A 16887-nucleotide genomic window follows, 5' to 3' on the forward strand; every position below is an offset into this window, starting at 1 on the left:
AACCCACGATTCACAGTTGCCCAAACCAGAAAGCCCCAAGCTGCCCTTCAGTAGGTGCACGAGCCCTGGTCCGTCCAGACTGTGGACTGTTACTCAGAGCTGCAAAAAATGAACTGCCAAGTCTGGAAAAGATGCGGAGGACCCTTAAGTGAACACTGCCAAGAGAAAGCGGCGCTTCTGCAAAGCCTGCACGCGGTCCGGCTCCAGCCACGCCACGTCCTGCGGGGGCGAGGCTGCAGAGACAGGGCTCTGGTGGTGGGCGGGGGCGGCAGGGGTGCAGAGGGGAGCCCAGAGGGTGTTCAGGGCGGGAGAAAGTCTCTGTGTGGTGGTGTCACAGTGAACACGAGTCACTGCACGTTTGTCCAGACCCACGGGATGGACACCGCCACGCGGGAACTCGCGCGTGACCTGTGGCCTCTGGCGACTGGGGCACGTCCGAGTAGGTTTCTCCAGTTGTAGCAAACACACCGCTCTGGTGGGGCTGCTGACTGTGGGGGAGCTGGGATGTGCTTTCCGCTTAATTTTGCTATGAACTGGAAACTGTCCGAAAAGACCCAGAAAGGGCAGAAGGTCCGCCGCGGGGCCCCTCCCAGCCCCAGAGGTCGTGTGTCGGCACTGAGTCCCGCTGTGCCTCCAGAGCTTCCCCGAGAGGCGGACACGCGCAGTTGGCTTCCCCCCTTCCACTTGGCTCCTCGCTCTTGGGTTGAAGCCCAGCCGTAAACCTAAGGGCCTTTGCCGCGTCTGCTCACCTCGATTCTGCGGACACAGTCCTCACTGCCCTGGCGTCCCTACAAGGACCGCTCGGACAGTCCCCCACCAGGCACACGGGTTTGTTCCCTTCTCCTGCAGTCTGGAGGCAGAACCGAGATGCGTATCGCGCCCCAGGGGCCAGACCCTCGAAGGCACTCAGTGCACCTGAGGCGCGTGGCATCAGGCAGGGGACAGGCGGGTCCGAACAGCCCCCAGAGGGCCGAGCTGTCCCACTGCCGCACGCCACCCCAGGAGCCTGCGGACCGAGGCCTGGGGCTCGCATCTCTCCTGAGCTGGGCTGGGTTTTTCTGGCACCACTTCCAGGGCCGTGTAGCAGAAAAGGCTTGAGAGTGTCATCAGAGCGACCAGGGTTCGAGTCCCAGAAATGGGACAGCAGCCACTCAGACCCACTGAGCTGTCCAAGAGGGAGGAAGCTAGAGCTGCCCTTGTCCCCGTGAGGTCGCTGCGCTCTGGGGGCCCTGTGTCGTGGGGGAGGGCTCCTGGCTCAGAGAGGCTCGGTGTCAGGCTGACAAGGGGCCAGATGAGGACGTGGGCCCGCCCCCCAGCGCTGCGGCCGGGATCGAGCGAGGCAGTGTTTACAGAGCCGCCCGAGCGTGGCTGGAAGGCCCCTCCTCGCTAAGCGGGGGCAGAGCTGGCCTGGCGCTGGAGCCGGGGTTCCGTCACGGGGGAGCCGCCCAGCAGCTGTGGGCCAGATGCGGTGCCTTGAGTGAGCCGGCCGCTGTCCCCTCCCAGGCGTGGACGACGGGGAGGACATCCCGCGCGAGCTGCTCGTCGGGATCTACGAGCGCATCCGGAGGCGGGAGCTGAAGACCAGCGAGGACCACGTGTCGCAGGTGCAGAAGGTGGAGAAGCTCATCGTGGGCAAGAAGCCGGTAGGTGGCCTCGCGCCCGCCACGGGGCAGCACCACCCGGCACCCAGGAGCCCCCGCCCTGCGACCCCAGACCAGTCCCCGATGCCGCTGGAGCCTGGTTCCTCCGGTCAGGACTGGTGAATTACACCACCTTTAGGGCCGTCTAAGCGGCTTCCCTCTGGGTCCCTCCGAAGAGAGCCTGAGGCCTTGCTTGAGCCAGCGGCCCGGACTGTGCAGTGGCTCCCTGGTGCCCTGGGCTCCCCTCGAGCCCGCTAGGGGCGCTGGGGAGGTGCCACGGGAGGGGTGTCCCGCGGGGTCTCCACCAGGGCCCGGAGCGTGTGTGGGGCATTAACCTCTCTCGTCGTTTGTTCACTGTTTCCCCCCTAGATCGGATCCCTGCACCACGGGCTCGGCTGTGTGAGTGCCCTCCACTTCCCCTTCCGTGGTCCCCGCAAGCCCCCAGCCCCCGGCCCCCCAGACCCACCACTCCGGCTGCACGAGTCACTCTCCGTAGCGATGAGAAATTTGCTTGTCACAATTCTCCCCACCTCGGATCTTGGCGGCCCTGCGGGGAGAGCTGTGCTGTCAGGCCCAAAGCAGATGGTCTCCGTGCATCTCGTCTGGGCCTGGTCGAGCTTGTCCCCAGGCCCCAAGACCCTGCACCTGAACTGATGGTCTTGGGGTGGCGTTGAGGCCTCCTGCCCTCCCCCTGCCCACCTGGCCCGGGTCTGCCTCCCCAGTCCCTTCCGCTGGCCGCCAGGTCAGGGCCCAGGACCCCCGTGACTCGTGTGACCTGGCCCCCCCGGCCTTCCCCCGGCCCCACACTCTGCCGTCCTGTCTCCCGCCCCTGACGGCGTCAGGCTGGGCCCACGTTCCCCTCCCGTGCCCTGCGGCTAGCCGAACTCAGCCCTGGAGAGCTGTGCGTGCGGAGGGCGGGGATCACCCCCTTGGGGTGGCGATCACTGGCTCGGGTCCCCACACGGCTCCCCAGACTCGGACGCCGGGGCTGAGATTCTTCAGGACGGAGGGCCCGGGGTCTGGGGGGCTCAGGCCGCACGTGACAGGCTCTTCGGAGGCTCCCCTGGGCACCTGGGCCCCACACCCTGCTCTCAGCGCCGGGAAGGCGGTCTCCCTGGAGCAGGGCCCGGGGCGGGCGGCGGGCGTCCCCAGCCGGGGTGCAGGCTGACGTGGCCCCTCCACACAGGTGCTGTCGCTGCCGCACCGCCGGCTCGTCTGCTACTGCCGACTCTTCGAGGTTCCAGACCCAAATAAGCCCCAGAAGCTTGGGCTGCACCAGCGCGAAATCTTCCTGTTCAACGACCTCCTGGTGGTACGTGGGCCCATGGGTGCGGGGCTGGGTGCGCAGACCCCCGGCGCCTTGGGCCGCCTCCTCCAGGATGGAGCGTTCGGCCTCTGCAGCTCCTGTCCCGGCCCCTCGGCCTCTGGGGAGCCTCTTCCTGACACTGCTAGCAGAGGCCTCGCGGCTCCCTGAGCTGGAGCTGGCGGGTGTGGTGCCACCCTGTTGGCCTGAGTCTCAGCCCCAGGACTGGAGGGCTGGACGCGGCAGAGAGGGGCTCCCCAAGAGGACGCTGAGCTCTTGCCCCCAAAACAGGCAGCCTGGGGGTGAACATGGTCCTGCAGCCGCCTTCTTCCCCGGGACCCCCAGCCCCTGTCCCCGCCCGATGAAGGAGCAGCCGCTGTGCTCAGGCCCCCGAGCCTGGAGTCCAGACACGCAGCTTCCAGTCGTTTAAGAGCCCCTGACCTTGAGCAAGTCGCTGCAGACCTCTGGGCCTGGTGTCCTCCGCTGTTCGACTCATCCGTCAGCGGGTTCTGCTGGGCTTGCGTGGGGCCTGCAGGCATGAGTGTCCCTCCTACCGGCCCTTCACTGCCCTAGGAGCCTGCTGGCCTCAGAGCTGCGGGGCGGCGGGGTAGGGGTAGGGGTCCTCACACAGGAGAACACAGCCCCGGGGGCTGCGAGAACCGATTCCCCGGGGTGCCCCTGCAGTGCGGGCCTGGGGCTCAGCCTCTGTGTCTGCCTGCCCCCAGGTCACCAAGATCTTCCAGAAGAAGAAGAACTCAGTGACGTACAGCTTCCGGCAGTCCTTCTCCCTGTACGGCATGCAGGTTCTGCTCTTCGAAAACCAGTGTAAGTGGGTCCCAGCGCCCGGCGTTCGGGTTCCCTCTTTTATCAACGGAGGGCCAGTTGCAGGCTCAGAGTAACCAGGGAGCATTTCATATCATCAGACGTGGGGCTGCTCACGTTGACTTTTGCCGTTAACTTCTTGCAGGGAATAAGATGTTTACATCTAGGGCAGAGTGAAAGTGAAAGAAAGTGAAAGTGAAGTCGCTCAGTCGTGTCCGACTCTTTGCGACCCCATGGCCTGTAGCCCACCAGGCTCCTCCGTCCATGGGATTCTCCAGGCGAGAGCACTGGAGTGGGTGAAAGACATCCAGCAAAACGGCCCTGGTGACGTGTGGGTTTCACCAGTCGGGCGAGGGTCGTGCCTGAGGGGCTGCCGAGGTTCCCATCAGGGCCCCGGGTCCACATGCTCTGGCCTTGGCGGCCGTGTGGCCTGGCTGTTTGACATCTCGGGCCATCGCACGCCCCCAGGCTGGAAGGCTGCCCCCGCCTTGCTTTCCCCCAGGGAGCCTGGTGCCACGTGCTCTGTTGTGTCCAGCAGGCCCCCCAGGGAAGGGGTGGGGATGGCAGGGACCCCCTGGGAACAGCCCGACTAGACGAGGTCCTCAGGCAGAGGACCTCAGGCACCCGGGTCTCACACAGGCAGCTCCTGGTCAGTCCCAGCCCACTCACGTTAGACTCGGCTTGAACTTTGTTTTCTGTTTTATTGAACTGGTTCTGAGATCGTCACGCAGGGCTCAGCTGTCCTTGGCTTCTCCTGAAAGCTACGTTTGGGTGCATGAGGCCCGTGTCCTCACACGGTGGACAGGCTCTCCAAGCTGCTCAGTCTCCCCTGGCCCACTTCCCGATTTTAGGAAACCTGCTCAGGCCTCTAAGCGTTGGAGCTCGCGGCCCTGAAGCAGGTCTGAGCTGTGATGGGATTGTCCTCTGGGCCGAGAACTGTTGCATGCCGGGTGATGGGTGCTTGATTTCCACTGATGAGAGAGGGGGCACCAGGACCCCACAGCCCCGAGAGCTTGGAGGCGGCCCCGAGCAGGAAGGAGTGGGCGATGCTGTTGGCCGTGGGGCACCCACAGTGTCCCCCGAGGGAGCTGGGCGGGGTAGGCACAGAGGCCAGGCAAGAGAGAGCACGGTCCCCTGAGGTGACCAGACAGGTGAGTGGGAACACGGCCTCCGTCTCCTCCCAGACTCAGCACCCGGCCAGCCTCATGTCCCAGGCAGAGTGACCGAGGACCCTGACGTTCAGGGTCCAGGCTGCAGGCCCGTCCGGTGGGGAGGACCAGGGCTGGGCCCTGCCTCCACTCAGCCAGATCTGAGCCCGGCTTGAACACGGAGCAGTGTGGATCCCGGTCGGGAGCCCGGGGGCTGTCTGGTGGTCCCCGCGGCCTGCACCGTGGGGCCCGTCCTCCCCAGGGGGCGCGTCTGGGGAGCCCCATGGAACGCCAGGCCCGAGGGGAGGCGGGGAGCCTGCGCACAGGCCCGTGCTCTCGCTTCCCCTGCAGACTACCCCAACGGCATCCGGCTCACGTCCGCCGTCCCAGGGGCCGACATCAAAGTGCTGATCAACTTCAACGCTCCCAACCCTCAAGACCGCAAGAAGTTCACCGACGACCTGCGGGAGTCCATCGCGGAGGTGCAGGAGATGGAGAAGCACAGGATAGAGGGTAGGTCAAGGTCGTGGCTGCCGGGTGGGGCGGGCGGTGGGCGGCGCAGGCACTGCCTCCCGTCTGCGGCCAAGACTGTGGGCAGACGCCGGGGTGCCACCATGACTCGGGAGCCTCGGCCCCTCTGGCTTCCCACAGCCACGTGCCCAGACAGCACCCACCGACCACCCCTCCCCCCGCCACCCAGACCACAGGAGGAGCATGGGAGTTGGGGGATTGCGGGGGTGGGCAGGGGTCTCCAGGTGAGAGCCTGTCCTGCCCAGGGAACCACATCACAGGCCCCAAGGAGGCCGCGGCGTTCCTGGTCCCCCCGCCCCTCCATGTCCGGAGCCCTGGAGCTGAGCTCTCTGCACCGGAGCGTGGCCAGCATTGGTGTCCTCTGGGCCCGAGCACCGGGTGGACTCAGGGCTGAGGCCATCCCCGGCTCCCCTGAAAGCTGGCGATGCCCACCCCCACCACCGCTCGGCTCTGAGCCTCGTTCCTGCAGTGTTCACATTCCGGGGGACACAGGAGCAGCCCCCGCTCCCCAGCCTCCATCCACGGCCAGGCCGGGCTACCCTGGCTCCACTCTAGACCCAGGAATTCAGTCTTCCCCCAAGTCGCTGAGCTCCCTGCAGGCCTCGGTGCTCTGGCATCTGCAGCCTCCCTGCGGGGTCTCCCTCAGTTGCGGGGGTGGGGGTCACTCCAGTTCCTCCCCAGATGACCTCGCCCCTCCATCTCCCCAACAACCCTGGAGGTGGCGGCTCGGCCTGTGCCGTCCAGAGCACACCCCTCCCCCCAGACCCCCGTTGCTCAGCGTCGCCCTCCTGAGGGTTGCCCGGCCCCGCTGCCGCCCCCCACCTGCCCTGGGCCGGGGCCCTGCTGCTCACTGCCCGGTGCTCTGTCGCAGCGGAGCTGGAGAAGCAGAAGGGCGTCGTGCGGCCCAGCATGTCCCAGTGCCCCAGCCTCAAGAAGGAGCCGGGTGGCGGGACGCTAAGCCGGGCCTGCCTGGACGACAGCTATGCCGGAGGCGAGGGGCTCAAGCGCAGCGCCCTCAGCAGCTCCCTGCGCGACCTCTCGGAAGCGGGTAAGAGCCAGGCCGGACCACCCCCTGCCCAGCACACATGGGGGGGCTCCGCCGCGCGCAGCACATCGGCCAGGGGGGTGGGGGGCACCGCGGCGGAGGGGCTCGGACTGAGCTGGTGTGGGTGGCCGCCCCCAAGCCACCACAGCATCTGAGCAGGCAGGGAGGGTGTCCCCCGGAGGCCCCAGGGAATGGTCACAGGCAGGACAGCTGTGCGGGTACCCCGTCTCCCCCGCTTTTTATTTGCCCTTCCGTTTTCTGAGCCCAGCTCTCGCACAGGGAAAGCTAGGCCCCGTCGCTCTGCACTGCCTGTGCCCGCACCTCACACTGACGAGGGCAGGGGGGTGATGCCCGCTGTGCCGTGTCCGGGGCCCCATCGTTGCCCGCAGTCCCAGGGCCTGCTCTCCCGGCAGAGGTCCCCTTCCTAGGAACTCCGGGCCTCCGTCCAGCCCAGAGGCGACAGAGCAGAAAGCCTTGGCGGGAGCGTCTTTCAGTGTTGCCTCGTTTCTGTGCGTGTGTGGTTTGCCGCCAGCCTCGTTACCTGCAAGCCGCCCGGGTCTCCTGGGGTGGGGGCTGTGCCTGGAGCATCAGGGGGCGCCGGGAAGTGGCGGGGGCGGGGAGCCTGCTGCCCCAGCCTGCTTTGCCTGCCAGTGCTGTCAGGGAGGCCATAGGCACGAGGCGCGTCTGGCCAGGCAGCTCCTCCCCGGAAGAGGCTGGCTCAGCGTGGAGCGGAGGCAGCCAGGCACGTGGACATGTGGCCATCCCAATGCTGTAGGCTCCTGGGACCCTCGACTTGCACCCTGGTCCCAGGAGCCCGATATGACCCAGGTTTGCTGTGGGGAGACCCTTTTGGGGTGAGATCAGCCCCCTCCCCGTTCCCCAGGGCCCAGCGGCCCCTCTACCACCAGGCGCTCGCCCAGCCCAGCCCAGCGGCCTCAAGCATCACTGTGTGGCCAACTCTGGGCCCCCAGAGAGAGCTGCTCGAGGCCGCATCCCATCCCTACCCGCCCACACCCAGCAGCACTTCGTCCCTTCAGCATGTTCGTTTCTCAGAAGTTTTCCCCTTTTTTCTTTATTTTTGAGTTGGATTTTTTTCCTTTGCTTCTGTCTTATCATTTTTTTATTTTCTTTCCATCACGAAAATGCGAAGTGCATGGCCAGCGTGAGAGTCAAGCAGGGCTTCTCAACCCGGCTCTGCTGACTTTTTGGGCCGGACCATCCCTGCCGTGGGGTTGCTCTGTGCAGGACGCCTCTGCCCACTAGATGCCAATAGCATCCCAGTCACGACAATCGGGAACCTCCCTCCAGATTGCCAGGTGCCCTCGGCAGGGAGAGGGCAGAGTCTGGCTGACAGCGTGGCCATGGTTGAGAACCACTGTTTTCCCATGGCTCGTGACACCCAGCTAGACGTAACCAAATTGCTCTGGGGCCCTGCAGGCTGGGGCCCGGGGCCCGTGTTTGGGTTTGTGCAGTGGGGCCGCCTCGGGCCTCTAGGGGCCCCGTCCAGCCCCGCTGGGTAGGAGCAGCCTCAGCGCAGCTGGCCAATTACTCTGGCTGCTGACAGTCAGGCATCCACTCTCTGTAGACGGAGCCGTGTGCCCGGCACGTGGCTGTGTGAGGGGCCAAGCTCTGAGCTCTGGCTGGTTTCTGTCGGGGATTCTCAGCCAAGAAGGACTGCAGGGGGCCAGAGTCCTTGGACCCTACGCTGAAGAGGGTCCCCAGGAAGATGCCACCTGCTCTTGATGGTGGGAGGTGAGGTTCGGCGGGTGTTTCAGTCGCCGCCTGGGACAGGCGCCCCCGCGACCTCCACAGGAAGACAGGCCAGCGTCAGCCACCTCCTGGAAGAGGCCATAGGCGTGCACCCTTTGCTGGACGGGGTCAGGGAGAATCGCTTCGAGGCAGTGATGTCTCCGCCTGCGTGCCCGGCCAAGAGGGACTTGCAGGGGATGGCCCAGGTGGAGGGCCAGTGACGCCCAGCGACGGGCTCGTCCTTGCCCCCAGAGCGGCTGCCCCAGACCTGCGACCACCCGGCCGTCCAAGAGCCAGGACCCCAGGGACGGGGCCTCAGACCGCAGTGGACCTTGGGGGCCCGGGAGGCAGGCATGGTTTGACTGCCCAGAAGGACCCAGGCAGCCAGCTTGCCAAGAGCCAGAGGAGGGCGCGGCCCCAGCCCGGCCCCTGCGAGCTGCGAGGCCTCGTCCAGTTTCCATCCCTGTGGTCTCCCTTCCGCCTCCGCCGGGCCCTGCTCGTTCCGGGGCGCCAGAGCTGTGCCAGCCCACAATCAAGGACCCCAAGGGCCTCCAGGCAGAGCCTCGCTGGGCCCACGCACCAGGCTGATTTGGGGACTTTGGCTCCAGCTCTAGGCCGAGTCACCCCTGTGGGCCTCGTTCCCCGGCTGCAGTGGGGACGAGCGCTGCCCCCAGGGTCTGTGAGCGTCGCTGCCCGCAAAGTGTTGGTGGGGCGCCTGGCCCAGCATGCCAACTGTGCCACCCTCACCATTGAGAGGACCACAGCCTGAAACCTGGGGCGGGGCCCTGCCGGCCTGCTGGCCCGCCCTGAGAAGCCAGCAGGCTGTGAAGAGCCACACCAGCTGTCCATCCAGATGCGGCTTCCGAGCTGGCCGTGGCCAGGCTGACCAGGCCTGCTCTGGCCTTCAAGAGGCGCCAGCTAGGATGGGGCGCTCCCTGAGGCTCGCGCAGGGTTCCAAGATGGGGGCCCCAGGGCTGCGCTGTCCCGGCCCGTCCCCCTCCATCAGTAGATGGGGTGTGTGTGTGCACACGCCTGCATGTGGCCCCCAGGGGGCAGGTGCCCACGGGCGTGCCCGGGACTGGAGTGCAGACACGCGCAGGGACATCCCGCAGCTCCTGTTGACCTGCAAAGTCCAAGAGATGAGTTCTAAGAAACTCAGATTCCCTCCTGGACATCCGAGTAAGAGCCCTCCTGAGTCTTGGCCCACGCTGGGCAGGAGGGGTTCTGTTTAGCTCCAGGGGGCAGCCTTTGATGCCCCCACACCAAGCCTGGGCCTGGCCCAGTCCTGGTGGGAGAAGCAGGCTGGCAGAGGGCAGAGCAGGACACCAAGGCGGAGAGTCAGCAGGGTGCCAGGGGGGCCACCCCTCCCTCTGCAGGGCCCCCCTCTGGCGGCTGGGGACTCTGTTTCCGCCCCATGCCCCTGTGCTGCTGTGTTGAGACAAAGCAGGAAGGGGAGGTCGACCCTCGTCTCACACCAGCTGAAAGGCGAGGAGGGACAGGTCACCTTCAGCTGGGGACGAGGGCCGCGTCCACGAAGTTGTCCGTGGTCCTCAGCACCGCATCCACTGTGTGGCCCGGTCCTGTGGGCTCTGGGGCCGGGACGCGGCACCACCTTCAGGGGACTCCAGGCTCCCAGCTGGACTCAAGTTTGGGGGTCAGCAGGTGAAGACCCAGGCCCTGGATACCCCCCTCAGCCTGCTGTTGCGGGCAGGTGCATCTGCCACCGTTTCAACCCAAAGGGTCCAGACACACCCTGTCTACCCAACGCAGGTCGGGGCGTGAGCCACACCACGGTACAAGGCCGCCCCTTCCGTCTCCCGGGCACCTGGGCTGGTCCAGCTCGGAGGCAGCACGGCCAAGGTCTCCCACCTCACATGGACAGGTGGATGTGGTGTAAACCGCTCGCCGTGGGAACGAAGTCACTCAGTCCATTGGCCAGAGCTTCCATCTCCTGGCGTGGACAGAGGGCACCTGTCCCGCACTGCGGGGCTTGTGGAAGCCGGAAGAACGTCTGGAGTCCCTTCTCTGCTCCCAAGAGCTGGCTGGAGGCTGGACCCGGCCGAGCCCTCAAGCTGTGGCACCATCGTCCCCAACAGCCTCGGTGTCCTGCAGGAACCCCCGGAGAAGTCGTCTGGAGGACCCCGTGGAGGGTGGGGCGGGCTCTGGGCCTCCAGAACCAAGAGGAAGACTCAGCCTCCTCGGACACAGCCAACGCAGATCGCATGCCTGCCCCGTGCCATGTGCGGGGCACTCAGAGGCGTTGTCAGTGAGGGCTCATGGCCCGGAAGGCGTGTGGCCTCCCAAGGGGCTGGCGCCCACAGCGGGGAGAGCTGGTCTGCGGGCCCGTCCATGCCCCCGGCCAGACACTGCACAAAGCAAACACGGCCCCAGGGAGAGGGGACCTGGAGTTCATCTCCTGAGAGTCCCCTCGCCCTGCAGGCAGCAGTGTGCGTGCGTGTGCGCGTATGTGTGACATACGCCCGTGAAATCCACCGAAGGGCAGTGCAGGATCACGTGTGGCTCGTTGCAGCTGCTGGAGGAGCTGAGGGTTCCTGCCCCACCCTCCCCGGCACCCACCCCACAGGCTTCCGGTCCATGAGATGGGGATAAAGTTGGGCTGATTGGAAAAGATTTTTTTTTTTTTTTTGGTCTTTTTGTCTTTCTTTCTTTTTTTTTTTTTTTTTTGCTTTTTAAGAACCGCGTTGTCTTTTTAAGTCGTCAGCGCCCTGCCCCCGGCTCCGCCGGGCCGTGGGTGGCAGCGCAGGCCCGTGTCGCGTCTAACCTCTGGTATTGCATGTTCTGGGCAGGGAAGCGAGGGCGTCGCAGCAGTGCGGGATCGCTAGAGAGCAATGTGGAAGTAAGTAGGAGCCCGTCCGGCTGGCTGTCGTGTGTCGCCTCCCGTCCTCAGTTTTTGCCTCTTGTCTTTTTTTTTTTCTTTTTTTTTTTTTTTTTTGCTCCTCCTTCCCTCCTCCACAGAGGCCAGATCCACCCCGCCTGCCTGGCACGTGCATGCCGCCCGCCTAGACGCGCCCGCGCCCCTCACCGCTTGTGGGGGCTGGAACGGTGGGGGCGGGTCCGGGTCTGTATGTCACGGTTTAGTCTCCGCTTAACCCGCGCCCCGCGGCCCTGAGCATGGTTAACACCCCGGCTCCCCGCACTCCCCGCGGCCCCGCCCCCTCGCTGTCGGCCCCGCCCTCTCGGACTTCCGCGCTCGGCCATCCCCATCGCTTCTCCTTCCTGGAGGTTCGATTGCTGTGTGTCTGCAGTCAGGGCGCCTCGGAATTGCTCAGCCAGCTCGGGGGCGGAGAGCCGGGAGAGAGAGGAGTTCAGTGTGGATTTCATGAGGTTCCATTCATCCTCCAGCCATCTCGACATTCCTGTTCTCATCTCCGCTCAGCTTACAGGCCTCTCTGTCTCCTCTCTTCCCGTGTTTGGTTGGCGTGAGGTAGTTAGGTAGCCGCAGTGAGACGCCTAGGCGGTGCCCACCCGCAGGGGGAAGCTCCCCCAGCCCCTCCTGCGGCCCTCAGCACCCCTCCCCCGCCCCAGGCAGAGCACACGCCCTCGGACACTGAGGACCCAGGAGAGCTCAGAGCAGGGTGTGGGCGGGAGCGAGCCCCTCTCCGCCCCGCCCCGCACACGCCGCTCACAGACACCCGCAGACACACGGTTCTGATCTGTAGGCGCGGGCCACCCCCCAGGCAGGGTGCTCGGCAGGACTGCGTTACCCCCACGCGTCTCTCCCCCAAGGCCCACTCGTGGGCCGCCACCTCCCCAGCTGACCTGCACGGCAGTGTCCGGAGGTGGCCCCCGAGTCCAGCCTCCCGCGGCCTGACCTCTGCGGCCAGCACGTTGAACTAAGGCTTAGCAGTCACTGGGGGAGACATTTTAACCTTCTTTTTTTCTGAGAATCATTCTGCCGCAAGTGCGCTAAGCTCTTTTAATTTTGGTTTCTATGAATTTCCTTTTTAGGGGTCCATCATTAGCAGCCCTCACATGCGCCGGAGAGCTACATCAACACGAGACTGCCCATCTCGCCCACACCAGGCCACGCCCAACTCCTCCTCCCTCCTGGGCTCCCTGTTTGGGAGTAAGAGAGGGAAGCCCCCTCCCCAGGCCCACCTGCCCCCAGCCCCGGCCCCGCCGCGCCCCGCGACCGGCCACCCCCAGGGGCCTGTGGAGGGCCCCCTTGCGGGCCCAGTGCATGGGCACCACGGCCAGTACTGCTGCCTGCAGCAGAACCCGCCCCCCTACCACCACCACCACCACCACCACCCCCCACCGCACATCCAGCACGCACACCAGCACCACCACGGCCCCCACGGGGGGCACCCTGCATACGGGGCCCACGCGCACGGCCACCCGCCGCTGCCCGCGGGCCACGCGGGCCACGCGGCGCACCACCACGGGCAGCCGCCCGCCCCGCCGCTCCCCACCAGCAGCAAGGCCAAGCCCAGCGGCATCAGCACAATTGTGTAGACCGCCGGGGTGGGGTCCCGGACCCCCGGAACACGTGCACACCACACAGGCGCGCCCAGGGCCGCGGCCCGACCAGACCCAGGCACCTCCTGTTTGTACCTCCCCTCCGCCCCCCGGCCTGGACGGAGCCCCCGCGCCCCGGGGCTCGAGTCACAGGGAACACAGCCCCCGGTTTGAGTTGGCAGGGGCGCCCCTCGGCCCGAGAGGTGGGCCTTGGCCACCGACGGTGCCGCCGGCCGGGCAGACGTTGAACCGAGTCCGGCCCCGATGCCCACCCAGCTCCCAGCTCCCTGCCCCCTCACTGTACCTGGGGGGAACCGAGTCCCGGCCCCGATGCCCACCCAGCTCCCAGCTCCCTGCCCCCTCACTGTACCTGGGGGGAACCGAGTCCCGGCCCCGATCCCCACCCAGCTCCCAGCTCCCTGCCCCCTCACTGTACCTGGGGGGAACCGAGTCCCGGCCCCGATCCCCACCCAGCTCCCAGCTCCCTGCCCCCTCACTGTACCTGGGGGGAACCGAGTCCCGGCCCCGATCCCCACCCAGCTCCCAGCTCTCTGCCCCCTCACTGTACCTGGGGGTGATGACCCAGCCTAGGAAAAGAAGAGATGACACAAAAGACCAGAGGCAGAACCAAACACACAACCCAAAACTTGCTGCATTATTGCTCTTTTATTGACAATGGGCAAAAGCTAAGTAGACCTGATATGGTTGATGAAAATACGTAAGTAAACTTTATATAATATAAATATATAAATATATAAATACATATATACATATATATATATATACTGTATAGGTAGTGTTTGTGTGTGAAAGGCAAGCGTTTCAGTCTACAGAATTAGCAATAGAGACTTTACAAGGAGCCCCACTTACCTGATAGGAAGACAGAACCTTAGACAAACGTGTGAGAGATTAGACCAAAAATTTAAACGCTAGGGACAAACTCAGATACTTCCATATTTTCGTAAGAAGAGACGCCCCACCCCCAGGACTGGCTGAAATCTTTACGCGATCACTACTAACCGTGCCAAGTAACATAGCATCTAAGTGTTTTCAAAGTCTGATAATTGCTTTGTATAAATCCTTATTTTATTAACAGATGACTATCATAAGTAATCAGTATTATAACTGCTCTGTTATTTCAGGTAAGCAAATAGATTTTAAAAATGCAGTAAACTCTACCGTAGCAACTCGGGAGCACTAGTTCAGAACTGGTTGTCCCGGACTGTTGGTTACCCAGACTCTTAGACACTTTAAATGGCTGCAATAACTGTGAATTTCCATGATCCATATTTCTTTCGTACGCATCCGGTTTACTGCACATTCATTCAGAGCCCTCCGTGGGCACCCCACCCCCGGCAGGGAGGTGTTCATCTCCCACATGAAAGCGACCAACTCATGCTCGTCTCCCCAGCACCATAGCCCCTCATCCTGTCTCCAGCCGCAGCAGGCAGACTCCCGGAGAATCGAAGGCTGCTGCTCTTGGCGTTTAGCGACGCAGGGCGGTGTGTGTGTTTCCTGTTTTGTTTTGAGTGGTGGCCGTGACCATCGTGAGTCCGTGTGGCCGTGTGCTCGCGCCCCCCGTGTTACGTCTCCGCGGCCAGCCCGAGCCGGCGAGGAGCGCCCGCCCCCGCCTCCCGCCGGGGCGCACCCGGCTCTCCCGCTGTGCTCTGTCGCTTCCGTGTGTGGGGGCCCCGTCCGCCCCCTCGGGGCCGGAGTCACCCACGGGCCGTCCTTTGTAGTTTCAGCCCTTCGAGCCACTGCGGCCGCCCGTGCTGTGCTCCTAGGCCGCGGACCGGAGGACTGCCCCCGGGCCCTGCCGGGCGGGAGCCCCCGCAGGAAGGGCGAAGCTGGCGCGGGACTGCACGGGCGCGGGGCCCTGGACTGCGGCGGGACAGCCCCGGGGAGCCCACCCTGGCTGCGGCCGGGGCTCTGCCCACCCCACCCCACCCCACCCCTTTCTCGCATCATCCAGGTCTCCAAACCAGCAATTCTGCAAACCGAGCACTTTGTTAATCTCCACAGAGAGCAAATACAGCAATCTAGAGTTGAGCCTTTTCTTTTTTTTTTCTTTTTTGAAAGAAGTGTGACTTTAACCTGCCCGCCTTTATCTTCCCATCCGTGTGGTCCTCCTCCCTCGGGCATCGCTCAGAGAGGTGGGAAGCACGGCGTGTCTGTTCCGGTCCGGGCTGGGCTGGGGGGTGGGAGAGGCTCCCCAGTTCCGCGGACCCGGAACTCCCGGTCAGCCCTCAGAGCCCGCCCCCGAGGCGTCCTGTCCCGCGGTTCCAAGGGCGGCGGGTGACTGGGAGCAGTCGGCGTGTACTGCATGTCCTCCGGCGTCAGGCGCGTGAGGCCACACTGTGTATCGTGTATTTGCAAAACTCTCAGTGTTCCTGTTGACAAATAGTTGAAGTAAAGTGGTAACATATTAAATATGTCGGCTTTTCTTCACCGTCTGTACCAATCGTAGGCTCTAACTGTAAACTCCAGGTTGTTCCAGAAAAGATGCAGGCGCGCTGGCTGGCAGCAAGCCGCCCTTTCTAGAGGGCCATCACTGATGGGGCAGAGCCCAGTGGGGTGGAGCTGGGGCACAGGGCACCCTCTCTCTGTGCGCCATTTGGAACCCCCACCTCCGACCTCTTGGGTCCACAGGGCTGGGCGCTTCCAGCTTTCTGCTGGTGGGTTCCAGTCAGTGAGGTTTCATCAGCGTTTCAGGGACAAACGTATCACGGGATGAGTGTCCCCAGAAGGCACACTGTTCCGTGGAGGAGGCTGGAGCGCGGCCGCCCCGACCTCGTGGGGAAGCAGGTGTTCCTGATGGGCTGGTGGTCCCAGGCAGCTCTCTCAGGACCCCAGCCCACCCCAAGGTCCGCCTGCCCGCACAGGAGGCAGAGGCGGGCGTCACCAGGCCGCGTGTCCTCCGTCCTCACTGTCAGGACGCGTGTGGGGCGTTTTGCTCACAGATTATCTCAGCAGGAGACCCTTAGAGGAAGCAAGCTGGTACCATCACCCAACATCTTTTCTGGGACAACAATGAAGTCGTGTATTTTTATTTTTTTTTAAGTTTATGAATGGATTGTATAACAATGTAAAAATAAAGTTCATCCTAATAAGACGTGCGCCTCTTACTTAAAAACGTCCTCAGTCGTCCTGTGTAAAGCGATTTTCCATCCCCCACCGCATGCCCCAGGAGCCTCTCGGTTTTAAGATGAGCTGAAGTGACAGCAGGTAGCACACGTGACCCTAGATCTGACTCGGCACCGCACGAAGCCGTGTCGCCACAGGTAAGCATGCACCTTACCATCCGCTGTAAAACACCACCACCCTCCCTATCTGAAAAACAAATCCTTCCGTAAGTATCTTAAACACGGCAATGAAGATCCAGGAAGCAGTTTGCGAGTGAGTCGGCGTGGGGCTGGAATGGGGGTGGGGGGCCTGATCTCCGCGTGACCCCCGTTGCGGTCACAGGGCACACTCAGGCAGCACCGTCTCCTCTGGGGCACTGTAACTCACCTTCGAGTTGTCTCCCACAATTAGAACCAGGACTTGAGTGCAGGCTGTTGAGACCTCAGGGGCGCCCTGGCTCACGGGAAGCCCAGCACCCACCGTGTGACTTTGGGGAGACAGAAGTGGTTTTGTTTCTCTGTGTGTTCTGTTTGTAAGTAACAGACTCTACTGATGTAAAACCATAGCTGTGATCAATGTGGAGAAAGCAAATAAATCCTTTGAAACACTTGTGTTCTCACTTTTTCTGGGAAGACTGGCCATTTCCCTGTTGGCCGGACACAGAGATCCCCAGGTGGAGAGGTGGCCCTTCCCTGGTTGTGACTGTGATGGGCTGCAGCGTCCGGGAAGACGCGAATTTGAGGATGCTGACAGACGACTTAAGGGTACTCATCGCAACATAGGCGCTGGTAGAAGATTCCCAAGGTATTTATAATTTCTAGCAGCTTTGAACAAAATTTTGTGCTTTCATTGAGGTAGAGGAGATGGACCCTATGAAGCATGGGGCTGGGCAGGGTTGACTTGTGGGCAGAAAGACACCCAAGGGCCCAGCCCCCATCACGCGATGGGTAACATCACCCGGAAGCCAGGAAGGTGGATTCTGTTCTCCTGGAAGCAGGGGTTCTGCAAGAATGTGCTTGGCTGGTGCTGTTTGTCCTTTCCTTAAAC

The 16887-nt window shown here is 63.6% G+C and overlaps 1 protein-coding gene across 10 annotated transcripts in view; it reads left to right on the forward strand.

The window, feature by feature from the left end:
• Positions 1–16446, forward strand: part of IQSEC1 (IQ motif and Sec7 domain ArfGEF 1) — a 211252-nt gene extending 194806 nt beyond the window's left edge. For 5 of the 10 annotated variants that reach the window (XM_059879678.1, XM_024982732.2, XM_024982731.2 and 2 more), the window contains exons 7-14: positions 1504–1643; positions 2010–2039; positions 2827–2952; positions 3669–3768; positions 5265–5426; positions 6316–6492; positions 11046–11095; positions 12208–15829. In XM_059879678.1, the coding sequence (XP_059735661.1) occupies positions 1504–1643; positions 2010–2039; positions 2827–2952; positions 3669–3768; positions 5265–5426; positions 6316–6492; positions 11046–11095; positions 12208–12714 (1292 nt within the window). In that variant the 3' untranslated portion in view covers positions 12715–15829. The other 5 variants (XM_059879680.1, XM_024982736.2, NM_001206814.3 and 2 more) reach the window with 4 other exon arrangements.
• The last annotated feature ends 441 nt before the right edge of the window (positions 16447–16887 follow it).

Source organism: Bos taurus, chromosome 22 (genome assembly GCF_002263795.3).
Source record: "Bos taurus isolate L1 Dominette 01449 registration number 42190680 breed Hereford chromosome 22, ARS-UCD2.0, whole genome shotgun sequence".
In the NCBI taxonomy this organism is placed as follows: domain Eukaryota; kingdom Metazoa; phylum Chordata; class Mammalia; order Artiodactyla; family Bovidae; genus Bos; species Bos taurus.